Here is an 18,238-nt window from a genome sequence, read left to right on the forward strand (position 1 = left end):
CCCCGTCTGTTAAAAAAAAAAAAAGAGGCTTCACAAAATGTGACTTTTGGCAGAAGTTTCTGCAACATTTTTAATCATGACGACAAAAACGAGCATCTCATCTTTGCATCTTCAACAAGTAAAATCAGGACTCAAGGTTAGAAGCTTCTAGTCCACAAAGTCCGCGATATTTAAGGTGAAAAAAAAAAAGGACGTCCGTGGACAACTTCAACTCTGAAATGCCAAAATAGCTGAAATGACAAAGCAGCTTTGACACGCTGCCTCCAGTAGCTAAAACGCCTGTGTGACACAGTTAGAACGCTTGAACGAGGTGAACCGTCAGGCCAACACAGATCAATCATAAAATGAAATACATCTTCTGAAACAATAAAAACATTAATGAAGGAGAAAAAAAAAAGTATAAATACTCATTTGAAGTGTTTTAGTCGATAACATCCGCATTAAAACCAAAAAGGTCTGATTCTCCTTAGTAATTAATAAGTTAAACGTTTGTGACTATCAGTGCAAAAATATCAAAGAGAGAAAAAAACGGAGGAAGAGCAGTTTCCGTGCGCCAGCGATGACATGGTCACCGTGGCGACAGCATCCTTTGAGGCACAAGTTCGTCCGCTCGCGAGGCTAATTCTCTCCGAGCTTGAGTTTCCACGCGGCTCCCAGGACGAGTCACGTGACCCTCAGTCGCCGCCGTCTGCTGCTTCTGAATTGTGCGAGGACGTGTACTTTAACCGGAATCCACCTGGGGGGGGAACGAGAGACCATCAACGTGCAGCCATAACATTATGACCCCCCTCCCCGCCTAAGACTGAGTAAGTGAACCGCGTCTGAGACATGGCCTCCCTCTCCTCTGGTGCCGTGTGCTGCTGCATACCTTGCTGGGAGGCGTCGGGCGGCTGGTTGCAGTCCTGGGCGTAGTGACCGCTCACACCGCAGTTGTAGCACGACACGTTGCCGTTCTTCTTGTTGATCCCGGCTCCCAGTGCGGCGGTGTGCATCATCCCCAGAGCGTTGGGGTACACGTGCTGGTAGACCCTCTGACAGAAGGACATGGCTGGCGCCATCTGCTGATGGAGGCTGTAGTTGGCAGCGGCCACGGCGGCCTGCGTGCTCAGCATGTGGGAGGACACGTCGGCGTGGCTGGGAGTGTGAAGGGGGCCGAAGGGCGGCGGGTGGGTGGCGGCGGTGGGAAAGAAGGCGGGCATGGCGGCAGCCCCGTTGGCCTGGTGAGTGGCCTGTGCCTGGCTGAGGTAGTTGTTACTGCACAGGCTGGTGAGCTGGAAGAGGTGGGGCGGGACGCTGAAGACGGGCCGCGGCGCCGCTTGCAGCTGGGGGGCCGGGAAGTACATAGGTGTCTGGCAGCCACTGACGCTGTTGCTGCTGCGGCCGCCGCAGTTGTTGTGGCAGCCGCAAGTTCCGCAGCCCAGGGCTGGCTGCTGGGGCGGCGGGGGGAGAGGGGGCTGCTGGGGCGCCACCTGCTGCTGAGGTTGGGGGGCTCCAGCGGAAGCGCTGCTGTTGCTGAAGGACAGGCAGTCGATGTGAGCGGTGCTGTGAGTAAGTGCGGGACTGGGGCTGGGGGCAGGTCCAGGGGTGTGTGTGGGCACAGCCGGGGGAATGGCAGCTTGGACGTGGCCTTGCGATGTCCCCACTGGTGTCGTGGCGGCAGCAGGGGGCAGTGTAAAGGCAGAGGGGAGACCGGAGGGTAAAGTCAAGCCAGAGAGTTTGCTCTGCGGAGGGTCCACGGGAGGTAAAGAGGGGGCTGAGCTGGTGTGGTCCTGGCATGGGGGAGCTGGTTGCGAAGACGGGAAGGAGGTGGGGCCCTGTGACATGACGTTAATGGGTCTGCCCGGGGTCAGGGTTGCGTTGGTTGAAGACCCTGCAGAGGATCCGTCAGAGAAATCTTGGCCATGACCCAGCACCGTCTTGAACCTCTGAACCAAGGGGGGCAGGGCTGGACTCCCGGGGGGAAGAAGACCCATGGGGGCCATGCCAATGCTGGGCAGAACATCCTTTTTCTCCGGCTCTGCACCCACTCCTGGGCTGGGCACCACGGGGGGCAAGAGTGGCATCTGCATCAGCAGCGGCCCGGAGGGAGACTTCCGATCGTGGATGATGTTGTGACTGGGTAGGGCCACAATGGGAAGCGGCGGCTCACCGGTGCCATTTGGGAGGACGTAGGGGTTTGAGTGCATGAAAGGCAGGGGTGGAAAATCTGTTCTGGGCAGTGGGCCAGGCTGCCTCTGGCCAGGGTGGTTGGTGGACAGAGGGTGGACCGGAAACGCTTCCCCAGGCAAAGCTGGGTCCGCTGGGTGGCTGAAGAACAGTCGGGGACCTTTGCTGGAGTCATCTGAGTGGCTGTCAGTATCTGCGGCAGACGAAACACCACTTTTACTGGACGAGGAACGGACGTCGAGACGGGGCGAGCCTGAGGCCAGAACCTCACCTTTGTTGTCCTCACTGTTCAGGCTCCCTGCGCCTCGGTGCTGCGGGCTGGACGGCGAGCTGTTGCTTCCCGACGACGTTTCCCCGAATGTGTCGGGGCAAGAGTCGTCGTCTGAAATGACATTGGTGTCACTCACCGAAGAAACAGTTGCCACAAGACAGAATGAGAGGCAAACCTTTTCTCCGAGTCAGCGCTGGAGCCAAGGTTCCGTTGGTCACATACACGCTTCCCTTCCCTTTGTCCCTGTTAACAGAACCACATGTGGCTTCACTGTGAGGTCCAGCAACAAGTGAGTCACAGGTCCAGGCTCCATCAGCTGGCAACCTACCTGTCAGTCACCATTCTGCCCTTGACCTTGTTGACCTGCTGGCTTCTAGTGTCTCCGTCCTGCTGTAGAACAGATGAGGAGTTTGATGAAGCGGTCAATACACACACCACTGATGGAGCACTAGCGGAACTTCAGGTGCTTCCTCAGGACCCTGCGGCTCGACCGAGTCGCCTCACATGTCACCAAAATCATTGACTGAAACAGGGTCCCTCAACAGGTCAACACTGATATCAGCTGATGAAAGTGCCTTTATTTGTCAATGAGGTCACAGAAGGTTGAGCACGGCAAACAAATTCAGTTGCGTGGTGTCGTTGTGACAGTGACACACGGATGTGTGTGTGTGTGTGTGTGTGAATGAGAGAGGATGCGCCTTGTCAGCAATCTTTTATCTCTTCGACATTCACAGGCTGGTTCGCTCAGCAGGGAGCGAACCATTCACACACACACACACACTGTGCTGTGTCATGTTCGCAGCGCATACTCTACACACCAGTAAACATCTTTACCGGGAAAGTCTCTACATGGAAAGCCCGCTGAGCCTAAACACACTGTGGTGAACCTTGATCCTGGAGCACGGTGATAGGAGACATCATGACCGGCACAGGCTCTTATCAGTCTCTTCACTCGACGCTCCTTTATTCAGTTATTTGTCAGATCTGAGCTGATTTGTTCTCAAAAACACAGGTGAACACAGAATTGAGTGGATCGATTTGGCATTAAATTAGGCACGATGGTTCTGAGCAGAAGGGAAAACACACCACCTAGTTCTCGAGTGAGGGGATGATGGGATGCCTGACTATTGAAGGCACAATCGGGGACCTTTTTTTCCTTCCTGTCCTCAACAATGGCCTTTATTAAAGAGTGACCACTGAGCTCCAGGGAGGTGAGGAATCTTCGATTTAAATACAGGAAGTTTTCATTGCAGCATGAGAGTTAGAGAGCTTCGACAGAGTTCTACTCGACAAGACGTGCAGCCTTAAGATTTCTGACACCCAACTCACCTGCTCCACTTTGAGGTTGCTTCTCAAGGAGCAGTTTTTCTTCCTCCTCTCCGACGGACCGCTGAGCTCTGCGGGGTGAGCCCCTCTCCGGCCCTCCAGCTGGAAGCCTTTACCTCTGAAGAAAACAGCAAGAACAAGAACATTTTCATGCCCGAACGTTTTAATCTGCAATAATCTAGCGTCATTACGGCGGACACTCACGGCTGGCACGGACTCTTGGCTCCCTGTTTCTTTTTGTGTCCTGGAACGTATGAATCTGAAAAAAATATTTCAGACAAACCTGCTTTACCATAGGGACAACGCTCCTTTTATTCTTACAAAGATATGTATTTTCAGACCCACAACGATAAATAATTTCAGGACATCATGGCACTCCATATTAAAATATGCATTGGCAAAATCATCTTAATTTTTTTTTTTAAAAAAAAGGGTAAACTTTTTGACTACAATTGCACAATGAACTCCTTTAAAAAGACTTAACTACCCTAAAAATGGATAGATGTACAGTAATCCTGCTACCAGTATATTTGGTTGAATTATAGACTTTGCTCAGATAGGATTTCAAACCCACTTCAGACCTTATAATCCCATGTGAACCGGGTAGATAGCAGGCTGGAGTCCTGCACACGGTCACAGCAAATATAGCTGTGACACATGAGGATCCCAGACTCAGCCGTTTCCAAATGGTCTCCAAAAATACACTCTAGGTAGATTCTCTGATGAGTGTGTGCACCTCTGATTTGAAATGTTTGCTTACCTTCCTCCTGACTGGAGGCGTCAGAGCAGTCGACTTGGAAAGGCTTGCCTGGAGAGAGGAACACAGCCACGCATCAAAAATAAATAAACAAGAGTTTAGGTAGCTTAGCTGCTCAAATAGTGGACTTTGGTTCACAATCGTAGCTTTAAACTCATTTTTAATATAGGAAACCTCTTATAATGACACTGGTCGACTGGTCTGAGTCTCAGGGTCTGTGTTTATTTTGTTAGATGGAGTGGTCCTCATAGGTTCTGTGACGCGGTCGTCTGCCTTGGTTCATACCAACACATACAGGTTTCCCGCTGCGCTGGTGCCTTGGTGAAACACTGCAGTGAGACTAGTTGGATATTGGACGGAGCTCCGTTCCGGTATTGGCGGCGGCGCCCTCTTTCGCGTCCCCATTAGGCTTCACTGATCGCGGCCACACTGTCACTGTCCTATTTGCTTCTTCATCCTGTTTTGCTTCCAGGGCTCAGGCTTATGACGTCATTTCCTGGCCGCATGCGCACATTGGTATTTCAAGACGTCATTTACTGAGTATATACTAATATTAACTGAGACCTCGTAGGCAAGATAGAAAACTGCATGCAAAGTGCACAGAAAGATCCAATTATTTCATCTGAAATCTTGTTAAAATATCAGAATTGTTGAATACAAGTCAAATGTAGTGAGATATATATATATATATATATATAAAATAAGGTTAAAATACAGTTAATACGTCGGTGTAGTACTTTAGTAATCCAAATTCTGCTTCTCTTGATGAAATACGAGTTTAGTGAGGCGTGGCCTGATGACGTTGCTAATTTTATTCTAATTCATGTGTCAAGCAGCTACACCCATGTGCGCATGTGGACACGAAATTACGTCTTGAAATACCAATGTGCACATGCGGACAGAAAATGATGTCATAAGCCTGAGCCCTGGAAGCAAAACGGGATGAGGAAGCAAATAAGGCAGTGACACACACTCTCACAAGCAGCGCTAATTCTTCAGTTAGGGACCATCAACAAATTCTAAAATGGTCGAAGTATTAGTGAAATCTTCAATAAGGCAAAGAAAAACAACCATTTGAGGAGAGAGAATTGTGAAAAAGTTTTTCATCACACAAGACAAAGGACGGACAGTTTGTATAATGATGTGGAGAATAGAATAAGTATAAATGATCATCTATTCACATGATTTCTAATATTTCTTCAATAGCATCGAGGAAATGTGTCCAGACTGGTCCGTAGTTAAACTGTTAAGAGACAATAGACACAGCAGACAGACGGCTCAATTTAACCCCTAAATAAAGCTGGCAGAGCACTCCGTCTTCTGTAGCTGGCTTCTACCAGAGACGTGAAAACAGTGAATATCTCATCTCTACACTTAGTTAACTATTATATTTAAACATAAACAAATAATGATGTTGGAGGTCAAGTACACTAATACGTTTCATCATAAAACAGTTTCAAAATAGACTGTATTATGTCCAACACAGTGGAGTAGAATTATTGCTGAAATTACGCCCATCCCTATTTGGTAACATCATGAAATTTGGATTCCACATTTTCAAGTTTCACTCCACTGATACCTGTAGCTTCAGTAGGTTGATTAAGTCACTTTGAGGGAGAAAAGGAGACCAAAAAAAAAACCAAAAACAAAAAAACAAGTGCTTCTTGTTAACACCATAAAAAACAAGATCAATTCAAGTACAAACTCATCTTTCACAGTTAAATCCCTTTCACTACCCGTGTAAACTCGTGCTTGAGTGCAAACTTACATCGGCAGTTGAGTAGTTTGGAAGAATATCTGGAGTTACAGTTGAAAAAGTTGCAAACGTTTCTCCTTTGCTTGAAGACAGGGGGCGCTGAGAGGAAGCATTCCCTGGAGAGGAGAGGAACAGAAATGAAAACCTGTGTTTCGTTTTCAGGTGACAGAAAACTACAACATATCATCATCTACACATGTACCACATAATGGCTTTTGTTTGCAGGCATTTGCTTGTGAATGATGTTTCTTTTGCTTACATAAAGCAGCATGAGTGCACTTTCAGTTTCATTTTCAGCTGAAACCCTCAGAGAGCAACTGCTTTAACATATTCAGATATTACAGTTTCAGTAATGGCATTTATGGAACAAGACATATGAAATCATGTGGCCCTGATGTAAGCAGACAGTTCAAGCAGAAGCCTGCAGTCAGTGAAGAAGCTGGGATCACGAGCTGCAGGAAGTGAGCTCAGTTTTGTTTTCCTAAGTTTCACTTCTGATGAATCTCAAGAGAGCGCACGTGTGGGAGGGGAGAGGCTGCTCTGTTTACCAAGTCGATGAGCAGCAGTGATGAAAGGCAGTTCAGATTTATGTCCGCCTTTTCTCTGGCATTAACATTTGTGTTTTCAAGGAGATCATGTGAAGGTCTTATCAAAACAAACAGTTCATCAGGCTCACAGCACAAACCACTTCAACCAGGAAACAACAGAGCCTGAGGGAGCTTGGGGGTGTGATGTTTCCGAGACAAACAAAATGATGGCAGATTCCTGGCAGAACCGTCCAACAAAGCATAGATCCAACAGCCAGCACCCTACCTGAGGTTCTTCTCCACCTCTCTGCTCTCATGCTGCTCCCCCTGGTTGAGTAGTCTCAGGATTCCCTTTTCAAACGACTCAGTGCAGTGATCTTTAGGAAGCTGCACACACACACACACACACACACACACACACAACACAGGTCACATTTCAGCACCCATTTGACCTCCAAAAACTCATTTCTCTTTCAGGGAGGATGACTCATATTAGCGTGATGCACCATTATTTTTAACTAGTTGGGCTGTGGGGAGGCTAAAAGGAGCACGGTGTGGCAACTCAAGCACCACGTCAGACTGAGTCACTGTTTTTTGAATAGAATAATAACGCAACACAACAGAAATGTAACCTGCCCTTCATGTGAGGACGCTTCAACAAAACAGCCAGACTCACCTTAAGCAAAAAGTTCTCCAGTTCAAGATGGGTTTTGGTCACATTTGTTGAGGAAGAGTCGGACCACTTCACCTGAAACATGAGCGACACAACCACTGAATGTTGAGGCAGACGATGAAATGACTCCTTCCTGGAATGCGGTCTGACAGTATGGGGGACGGTTGTATATGCCTGCTAGAGATACGAATCAGTGTTTGATTCCGCTCCAGTATTAGCAGATGGAGCGCGCTCAGTAGAAGAGTGTGGAGCTTTAACTGTGGAGCCAGAGGAACAGTTTGTCTCAGCTCCCAATCTGTCGCTCTCGCAGCAGAGTCCCGCTACAATTTGTGGTGGAGTCGGTTATTACCACAGCTCCACGATGATGAATGAAGGCAGTGTAAATCCTGTTTGAATCTCTCTGTTTCACCTCTATAGATCTACCACCACCAAACTAATCTGCCATTGAAAACAGGGTACCTACCTCAAAGTTGTATTCCTTGTCCAGCCGTGTCCGAGAGATTCCTCTGAGGACAATTCCTTCTATGTGCACGGCTGCAAACACAGAGAGCGATCATGAGTAAAAATGCTTCCAAACGTGGAGTTGCATTTATATTTAACCTTGTTATGCAGCAAATCTTATTTAATTGAAGGTTGGGGGGGATTGGTTGAGCATGATGCAGCCAATTTAACAGTCATCCCTCGGGAATAAAACATCCACAGTTCTGGATAACTCTGAGACGGTATACTGTGCAGCCCACCTTTAGTAAGAATACTTTTCAGTATTTATTTGAAGACACACAACTATAAATTTAAGTGAAGAATAATGATTCATTGTGAAGACTCGGTTTATAGTCTTCATGACACATCAACGTGGAGCGTGTTACTTGGCAGTGCAGGGCTGTTGTTGACGGCTCCGTTACTAGTGGAAACCAGATATCCCCAGAGAGGAAGTGGAATCACTGAGACAGAGGCTGTGTGCGTCGCTGGTTTCAAAGATATCACTGAGATACCGTCGTACATGATCTAGAAGTGGATTCCTGAAGTGAGGCGCATGTTTATTTTCGACCAAATCTTCTAGCTGGGCGAGGACTTTATGCTCTTTGTTTACAGTTCCAAACAAATACACAGCAAAAGAAAAACACTGTTGATAATTTAATGTTTTGCTATGAACATATGCAGTGTGTTAATTCAGAGTGACTTCAACTTCTCTGCCATCTTTTTTCCTTTCAGCAGCAATTTGATTGTTGAGTCAAAGCCTGTACCACCCAACCTCATGAGACCAATATGACGTGTCCTGCACTCCAGAATGGTTGATCGCTCAACCAGGTGCAGCTACTCAAGCCAACTAACATCAGCACAAGTCTTTTGTTTTATGGTGTTCTTGATCCTGGACAGTATAGAAGAGACAAGCCAGAAGTCTTTTAAGACTTCACTCTCCATTCATTTACAGCTCTATTGCAAGAACTTTAATGTCCTCCATCAACTGTGACTGGGACATGAGGTCAATATCTAGGGCGAGCCCTGACAATAAGAAATGAATGGCGCCGGTTCTTTATGCCACTTTTATTCTGAATGTCTCACCTTCTCTTTGAGCTGCCCAACGTGGGGACCGTCGGCTCAGTCGTGGAGGGTGGGAGTCGGGACAGTCACCCAAATCCTGAGAGGGCAGGTAATCCACCTTCTGGCTCACAAGCTCCTGGAAACAGATTATGACCAGGAGTCAGAGAGAAAGTAACAAATGTAGATCTTCCTGAAGAGTGGTGAGGTGATGGAGTACATTCAGTCACTTTAAAAGTTCCTGAAAGGCAATTTGCTTCAGACAGGGCTGGTAAACAAGGAAATGAGCGGGCACGGGATCAAACAACAGCGCGACGATCGATTCCAGTGCGACATCCGACTTAAATCGTCATTTGGGCCTTTTCTCAGAACAGGTAGCTCTAGCACAAGCTGTAGCACAATGTCACACAAAACGCGATATGGTGACACTTGTCGTACCAGAGTATTTCATGGTTTCTGGCCACCGATACTCAAGTTGTGTTAAACAAAGAAGATCAGTCTGCTGGGGGCGAGTCAAGAGTCGCTGGAAACTGAAGATGACAGACCAAGGAAACAGTATTTTTTCCCTTTACCTTACGCTCAGTCATAACTTTCAGAAAATCTGGGCCCCAAACACGCACAGGCATTTCATGCAATCCAATTGAACAATCATTGAGTAAAACCTGTCACTGGAAATGTGCCGCCGTTGTAACTTTGTTGCCCCAAACGTGTCACATCACCAGCTCCATACTGTCTGATTGCATACCTACATTAACTTAAGATGTCACCTAGTTTTGTCACTTAAACTGCATTTGGTATAAACGCGCCACAAGTAAGGATTGTGCAGTAAAGTCTGTGTATAAATTGTGCAGAATACAAAATGTCTCTCCACTCTCCTTCATACGTCTGTGCTGAGCTGCCTCCTCTATAAATGGAAACAGTGATTTTATCAAGACACACAGACAAACACACGGCCATTTCGGTTGTTGGGGGAGAGCTAATCCACTTACCTGCACTACAAATATACTTCAAGAAAGATGAATGACATATTGCCTTTAAACCAGGAAATAACAGTTGGGTTGCTCAACTTCACGGAAAAATGTACTCAAGAGAAAAACCTCATTTGCAGTGATGTTTTTCCTTCTTTAAATGTTAAAAGAAAATGTGACAGAATATGAACGGATGTTGCTATGCCGTCGGTTTTAGACAGCTAATTTGAACAATGGTGAAAGTACCCCAGTTGGAGAAATGAAACCTTGCAACTTTCCTAAATTCTAACCCTAATCCTCCCAAGCTGCTTAGCGCTCAATGTGAAATACATCTTTAAAATCAACTCGCTTTGTATGTTGCATTTCAGTTATTGGCGACCGTCTGTAAAGGACTAAACTGTGGAATAAAATGTTCAGTTTAGAAACAGACTGTGAAGATTGCTGTGCACATAACAGTTCTTGTTTCAACCTGTCGGCAAAATGCTTGAAGCCACTTCAGAAACGGCGAAGGAAATTAGATTATTCTTTCATACTTAACAAACAGCAGTAGACTTATTTGCAAAAAACAATCACAAAACACTGAGCCAACTTAACACACTTTAACAATGGCATCTGAGTATTGACTTGACTTGTTTAATTAGCCGCTGTTATTATTCATGGTTAACTATACAGCCTGCTTAATAAAGAATTTTGTGTGTAATTGTATGGTTCAGTGGTCAGCTGTGCATCCATCAGTATCATATTGCACATGGGTGGAGAAGCGGAGGGAACTCAGTATGCTGCGCAGTTGGCATAATGAGTTGGAGCAAAAAAAAGTCAGACAGACAATCTGTTTCAGCAGTTATATGGACCCTAAAATCATGGGTGCATAGAAATGCCCTCAAGCGTCTTCATCTACTCATCAAATCAGTGGAAACTTCTTCTTTTTTGTTGTGAAAAAAAAGATCAAATCAAAATTTAACCATTTTAACTTTGATATGGTTTTCTGTAACCACCCTGCCGAGAGGCTTGGATTGGATTGGATTGGATTGGACTGGACTGGACTGCCGTTATTCTTCTCGTAATTTTGGTTACAGTGGAGCAGTTCAGTTTTGGTCGTGCGTCCGACGGCACAATGTGTTTGAATAGTCCCGCCAAAGCACAGCTTCTATCAGAGTGAAAAAAAACACTGGCACTTTCTGCATGTTACAGACCGGGCTGCATGATGACCTCAGGACATGCGCGTAGTTACAAAATGGTGGAAAGTCAGCAGATTTCATTTTGGGACATTTGAAATCAATGCAAGCAATTCTTATGTGAATCTTTTTTTTTTTTTTGTAAACGCCTAGTAAGTGAGGTCCCAACGGACTCACACGTGATAGTTTAAGTACTTGGTCACTCACCTTATGTGTCATGTGGGATGATAAGTGTGTTTGTGTGAGTATGTCCACTCGAAAATAATTCATAAGCACCTGCCTCATTCTTAGGTTCTTACATGCAGCTTACTTCACTCTGACTCAAGCTCCATTCTGATCCCTACTAGAATCAGAGCTCTGCCTTTGACCTATCGCAACAATGAGGGCAGAGCAAGAGTGAGGGGCATTTAATGTATTTAATTCTGTTGCATTTTATTGAAAAGAAACTAAATTACACCACTCTTTCGAACAATTAATTTTGGTTTGGCTTTCATTAATCTTGAACTAATCCATGAATAACTTGCCTTACAATCTCTTATTTAGTAATGAGCAGTAGTAAACTTACTACTTCAGCTCAAGTGTTTGCTTTTGTTACTTCCTTTCATATCTTCAGCCACTTAGCTGAGCTTTGTTGACATTGCTTATCTGTCACTACGAGAATATCTATCAACTCAAGATGATATGGTTTTATAAAGATACTGAGTGAATTTCAAGTCTTCAAATGACCATTTAGATAATGTTTTTAACCAAGATAATATTAACTAGTTGTGCAAGCAATGGAACTTGCATACAATATTGACAGAACACAAATCTTTTATACTTTTCTTTTCCATTCATTTCTCCGTCGATATGCCCCTCAGACACAGAAGGAAATGCCTCTTTATTTTAAGTGTATACTTCCCTAAACTTTGAGAAACCGGGTAAAAGAAGCAACCTACTCTTCACAAGCCAACAAAAGAAGTTAAACGCTGACAAGAGTTGTGTTGTTCTATCAGGCGTTACGTAATAATCACGGCGATAACGGTTAACATTTTATGTCCGGAATTATCCAAAATTACATAAAATGACCCAAAAATGAAGACGAAAAATTATGTTCGTGTTCTCTGTGGTTAAAGGTTTCTTTGTTAATTCTTCGTCGAAATTTAAACGAACGGTCTGAGTTCGATGTCAAGTTTGAGGTTAGCTTAGCATCAACTGCTCGCGGCTCACCGTCGTCTGTGTTCCCAGACTTGGACGTCTCTCCTCCTCCATGCTCATGTGTAGTTTGTCAAGTTGTCCTCGGACAGTCTCTCGCTGGTGGAAGTGGAAGGCTGGGTGCAGCGAGGCCATGGTGAAGAGCAGCACCAGCTGCTCCAGCGGTCCCACCGCCGCCTCGTAGCCGCAGTTGGGCTCGTTCCTTCGGCACGCACTGGCGTCCTGGCCCACGGCGTGACCGGACGGGTGGTGCGGAGGCTCCCTGAATGGAGGAACGCTGTAGTCGTCTTTTTTGTAGAACATGGCCGGGTCTACATGGCTCAGTATGCGAAACAGTATCCCGGCACATTCCCTGCTGTCAGAACCGAGGAGAGACAAGTACACCAGCAGCTTGGACCGAACCACTGGGTCAATGACGTCCGTTAAAATGCCCAAATCACTCGGGCTGTTGGCCCGGTGCTCGAAGTCTCTTAAGATGTGATAGTCTTTGCGGGCCAGGTCCTCCAAGTACGATCCCAGAAAGCGAAGCTCCAGAGACTGGCACATATGCAGCAGCCCGCACATGAACTCGATCCGTTTGGCAGGGTTGAGGTGCAGGCCGAACCACTCGAAAACCGTCTCCGCGTCCAGCTCGGCTGAGCGTAAGTGTGGTCCGGACGTCTCATCCAGCCCGTCGGACAGCGAAGAAGGAGAGCCCGCCCTGGGAAGACGCTGGTGGCTCGGCTGGAGCAGCGGCTCGTCCTCGGCTGTGTCGACACCTTCCTCGCCCGTTTTCTGTAGTAGCTTCATCTTCAGCATTATCAGAGCGACCGAAAAGTCCGAACGGGCGAGTCGTCTCTACATTTTAGCTACTTACGTGGTGTGGCAGCGGGAGACGGGCAGAGTCGGGCAGGTGTTACAGCGCTGTTAGTTAACCAACTGACGCGGCGACAAGATTCCAGAGTGACACACTTCTTCTACTTTTACATTCCGGGTGGAGACTTTTGTGGAGTGCGCGCGGTGCTGCCATCTAGCGACAGACTTGGACAACTGCACAGTCCGTTTGCAACGTTGGTGTGTGAAAGCGAGTTCTGACTGAGACGCCGCCTGCTGCCCCGTTAAGCTCCACGGCTTTGGAAATTTGGAAAAAAATATTAAATGCCATGCCAAATACATAATACAATACATAAAACAGAGTACAACATAATAATAAAAACAAAATAGCGACATAAATACAATAGAATAAGTAGACCCTCCATAATTCATGACTATTATTCCACTTCAATAGTGACAGTGAGACACATAGGGCGTTTCTAGTTGTGGCCCCGCAGTCTTGCTCTTACCTCATGACCCTCACTCATTCACTATTGATGAAGCCCATCTAATCTCATCTAATCGAATCAACATAAACTAATGTATAAAGATGCATGAGTGGAACATGCTTTAGTTGAGTTGGCAATACCTCCATCTAGTGGACAAAAATTACAATTACTTTTCTATTCTTATTTTTGCTTATTAATATGTTAAACACCATAAGAGCTTGATTTTTCAAACACTGTTGAAAATTAACCTCAAACTTCTTCATGAAATTCTTGCCAAAGACAAGTACTTTGATCAATGGGGTATTTACTGAGGAAAAAACATGTAGGACAGAAAAAAAAAATGTCGGAGTTGACTTACCCATTTAGGTCCATGGTGAAATGGAATTCTATTAGTGTGGAACAGAAATTTTGGCTTTTTAACCTTCTAATAGTTTTTGAATGTTTTTTGTTGTTGTTGTTTGTGCTCAAATTCTGATGTCAGCAGGTGGCGGTATAATTCCATTCTGAATGTCGCAGATCGGCACGTGGTTGTCAGTTAACCTTTTTGAGCTTGTGGCCCACATTTTCCAGAACAAATGGATATGGGCCCCATCAAGGTACATATGGCCCCCGGATCCAAATGACGTGAAACCATGTGATCGGCAAAAGATATTTGTCATCAATAAGTCCAACCAGCAGCAGAACCAGGTGCAAGTCATGTGTCTTCAAATTTACTAATGAAAAAAAGAAGAAAAAATGCCTGCGAGGCAAACTGTTGAGAAAATTGTGCGTACCAACTTATATATTGTCTTGAATCTCCCATTGCCACAGCCATGTAAAGATCTCACACTGAATTGTTGTTTCCTTTGCTGCATGGAGTTCCCAGAGTTCCCCAACCCCCGGGCCGATCCCCTCAGTGGATCGGTTAGTACCGGGCCGCACAATAAATTATTCATTATTTCTGTTTTGCGTATTATCTGAGTCTGAAGGAGCTTTTATTTTTTAAAAACCTTTTATTTTGAAAAAGGACCGGACTCTCTCGCTTAGTCACTTTCTCGTAAAATGAGTAGGAAACAGCTGTTTCTCTGCAAAGGGCATAAGGCTCAGTGAAGAGACAGAAGAGCCTATGACTTCCAAGAAGAGAGTTTTAAACAAACAATACCAGGAGTCTTACTTGAAATATGGATTTATCGCGGCCATCTACCCAGATGGTAGACGTCGCGTTGGAGAGAAACAAGCTCAGGAACCCAATTGATTTAACAATATGGTGATTTAAAAATTTCATGCACTTTATGTTCGCTTTTGTGGTGTATCTGTATGCTATTTTGAAGGCATGTTGAAATGTTACCATAGCGACCAGAGTCGGAGGGCGTTAGGGCACTGGTGGAGGAGGAGAGTTTCTGAGTCTTAGTGGGCTCACAAACACTTATCTGACGGTTCAAAGTGGCAGCTTCATATGCTCCAATTGCCAAGCGTTGACCAGTCCGCTGTGATAAAAAGGTTAGGGACCACTGCCCAGGGGTTCCGTTGTTGCTCCCACCTTCATAATATACGCTAACAAGCTCTCGGCTCATTCCACTCTCCAGTTCCTCCCTCACAGATGTGACACCCAGGATGCGGGTCAGCATTCTCAACCTGGGCCTTGTAACTAGTCAACTCTGATCATTGTTGCATTAGATCTAGCAATATTTCAAGAAAAGGACTCAAAGCCGCTCATCTCTTGGAGCTCACGCTACTTTTCAAATCTCTGCAATTCTCTCTCAACTGTATTACGAAACCTTCGAAAGATTTGCGAACCCTGTTGGAACTCTGCAGCACCTCCAGAGTGAAATCATCTGTCCTGTTACCAATTATTATAATTCCAATTTTCAACGGGCAAATGAAGGATGCCATTGTCAGAATTCAATCAAAACACTCATTTATGATATAAACCACCAGAAAAAAAAAAAAAAACTTGAATATTTAACAGTCACTCAAGAGTTTGGAAATTTCACCCTCAAGATTTAGAGGTGATTTTTTTGTGGAATTACAAAACAAATGTATTTCATGGTGTAATAATGATGATCTAAGTTCCGATTCTCACCTGTGGTTAGGAGCTTTGGCTAGTGACTGAAACCACAACCCAGCAAAAAGAGTTTTCACCTGGCACTCCACTGAGAGAAAAGGTAAGGAGTACAGTGACTGCCCTCCACATAAGACTCTTAGCATGTCTGACTGGAAGGAGGGACAAACCCAGAACATGCTGCTGAAGAGTGATGGGTAGACAAGGTATCATGAAACAGTATTGCAGGGTTGCTGAAACAGTGTCACAATTTTCAGAGGCCAATCCATGGCGCTGATGTAAGGTTCTATAGAATTAGTTGTTCAAGTCCAAACATTTTACAGCAGTCAGTGCCATCTGGTGGCCCCTGAAAATCAGGACACTGTTTCATGAAACCTTATCTTCACATCACTACTGCTCAGATTACATCTCACAGAGGATCAGGAATAACCTCGATGATCCGACAGAGAAGACAAAGACGTTTGTGTCGCTTGACTTCGGTTGCTAAATTTCTTTCTGATTTTCATTCTTCAGACTTTCAAGACAAAGTGAGAGAGGCTCGACTCAGGAGTAGTGATGGGTAGATGAGGTATCATGAAACAGTATTGCAGGGTTGATGAAACAGTGCCCTGATTTTCAGAGGCCACTGGATGGTGCTCTTGTTTTAGAAATGATATGAGGTTCCATTGAATTAGTTGTCCAAGTCAAACATTTTACAGCAGACAGTGCCATCTGGTGGCCACTGAAAATCAGGACACTGTGTCATGAAACCTCATCGACCCTTCAATTCTATGTCATGAAACCTCATAGACCCATCACTACAGTACTCAAGAGGTTTGGACAAGTAGAGGGGACACGTTGGATGAAGAATATTGATTGAGAGATTTAAGTATCCAGCATAAGAAAAGGAGCAAGACAGCGATGAGGTTCATGGATGCCATGAAGGAAGGGATGAAGAACAAGAACTTAAACGAAAAGCATCCGTTTTTAACTATGCCTTTTTATATAAATAAAATATTATTTAAAAATGGCATTTGAGAAAGTTATTCCATGACATTGAATGAAGTAGATGTACATGTGGAGAGGAGAGTAAGTGTTGGATGAAGAGTATTGGTGATGGAAGTGAGATTGAACTGGATTAGGAGAATGAGCCTTTGTGAAGGAGCAAAAACTGTTTTGAATTGAAGAAAAACTATTTGAAACATCGTTGTCAAGTCTTAACACGCAGGGAAAACCAAGTGAAATAAACATTTCCCTCTGTGGTCTTGTCTTCACTTCTGATGTGTGTACATCAACACAAGTGTGCAGCTCTGTGATGACTGACACTCCCACAAGGCCGTGTGCCAGCAGGAGGGACGACTTTCCGAGTCAGGACTTTACTCTTCACTTTTCTCTCAGAGTGACAGTCATCACTGCCTCCGCCCAGAGTCAAGTCCCGGGTAAGACCCTCTCATCTTGCTTCACGTGTGTTTCATGTAACTGCTCTGTACGTCCGTATCTCTATATGTATTCTGCTCCACGTGAACATGTTCTCTTGCTCTGGGTTTGGCTTGACCAGAGCGAACTGGGCATCAGTGGAACCAAGAGCTAAAAATACATAGCAGCAGCAGCAGCAGCAGCAAACACCAGCCTGCATGATTATGGGTTGATCATGTTAGACAACAGAGTTCTCATCATCGCTCAGCTGCAGCTGGGAGTGGAACTGGAGAGGCAGGACAGGTGATGGTGCACGAGGTCGAAGTTTGGGTTACTGATTTTGATTTTAAATACTTTGATTGACATTACCCTGGTAACATCTTTTGGATATTCTCTTGAACACTGATTTCCTCCCAAAACACAGATTAATTTAATCTACCGGTTGCTGTACTTTTGATCATAAGAAAAAGCAAAAACATCAGAACCAATGAAATCTTCTTCAGGTGTGTCTGTGCCCTGTGATGGACTAGTTCAGAAGGGGACAACTGAATCTCCTATGATGCTTCATTATCTGTTGTGATAGGCTGTCAATCCTCAAAAGAGTCTTGAGTGGAACTTGATTTTTGTTTATTTAATAATATAAAATAGGCGAAATATGGCATGACATTATGAGATTTGACGATATATTATTTTATATTATCTGCTTGTCATTTAAAGGTTGTCAATTTAAATTATGAATATTGGAAGTGCTGACATGACTATGGCAAAAAAAAGATGTTTCTGTAAGATATAAAAGTGGTATTTTTTATCTTTATTAGCTTTTTAATATGTAGCCAATAGTAGTTTTGACGCCTGCCTACTGTCCCTCGCTGCTAGTCCTGTGTAGCTGGGACAGAGGCTATAAAGTGAAAACATGAAAAGAGTCAATGAACTTTAGGTGTACAGTATGGGGTGTTGTACTTGCAATATTATTCCAAATTACAAAATAACCTCACAAATGCTACATGTGACTGGCTTTAATGTTTCCTTATTAACATGAAAAAATATATAACTACATCAGCAAATACCTGAGGGGGAAAATAAATAAATATTATATTATATTATTATCAATATTATATATATATATATATAGATAGATGGATGGATAGA

General features: G+C 44.8%; 2 protein-coding genes across 3 annotated transcripts in view; one reads left to right on the forward strand and one right to left on the reverse strand.

Moving 5' to 3' along the window:
• Window positions 1-40: 40 nt before the first annotated feature.
• Window positions 41-13,312, reverse strand: zcchc2 (zinc finger, CCHC domain containing 2). 2 transcript variants are annotated; one of them, XM_053860858.1, is made up of 14 exons: window positions 12,368-13,312; window positions 9,040-9,154; window positions 7,940-8,010; window positions 7,480-7,551; window positions 7,090-7,190; window positions 6,289-6,392; window positions 4,524-4,571; window positions 3,968-4,022; window positions 3,767-3,881; window positions 2,766-2,824; window positions 2,613-2,680; window positions 2,438-2,548; window positions 869-2,359; window positions 41-736 (listed from the first exon to the last, which is right to left on the reverse strand). In XM_053860858.1, the coding sequence occupies exons 1-14, from the start codon at window positions 13,148-13,150 to the stop codon at window positions 675-677; spliced, it is 3,255 nt and encodes a 1,084-aa protein (XP_053716833.1). In that variant the 5' UTR covers window positions 13,151-13,312; the 3' UTR covers window positions 41-674. The 2 variants fall into 2 exon arrangements, with proteins under 2 accessions (XP_053716833.1, XP_053716832.1); XM_053860857.1 differs by having other exon boundaries at window positions 2,766-2,827.
• Window positions 13,313-17,066: 3,754 nt separating this feature from the next.
• Window positions 17,067-18,238, forward strand: part of LOC128755767 (collagen alpha-1(XXI) chain-like) — a 45,791-nt gene continuing 44,619 nt past the window's right edge. Inside the window, exon 1 of the mRNA XM_053859750.1 lies at window positions 17,067-17,112. The gene's annotated coding sequence lies outside the window, so the exon portion shown is untranslated. The remainder of the gene's footprint in view (window positions 17,113-18,238) is intronic.

Source organism: Synchiropus splendidus, chromosome 3 (assembly GCF_027744825.2).
Source record: "Synchiropus splendidus isolate RoL2022-P1 chromosome 3, RoL_Sspl_1.0, whole genome shotgun sequence".
NCBI lineage: Eukaryota > Metazoa > Chordata > Actinopteri > Syngnathiformes > Callionymidae > Synchiropus > Synchiropus splendidus.

What these genes read in the sequence shown, in the direction of transcription:
- zcchc2 (XM_053860857.1), bottom strand. Translation starts at nt 13,150, where the DNA reads ATGCTGAAGATGAAGCTACTACAGAAAACGGGCGAGGAAGGTGTCGAC. An exon ending in CAAACTACTCAACTGCCGAT is followed by an intron (nt 4,572 to 6,288) that starts GTAAGTTTGCAC and finishes TCCTCTCTCCAG; the next exon opens with GCAAGCCTTTCCAAGTCGAC. An exon ending in GCCCGACGCCTCCCAGCAAG is followed by an intron (nt 737 to 868) that starts GTATGCAGCAGC and finishes TTCCCCCCCCAG; the next exon opens with GTGGATTCCGGTTAAAGTAC.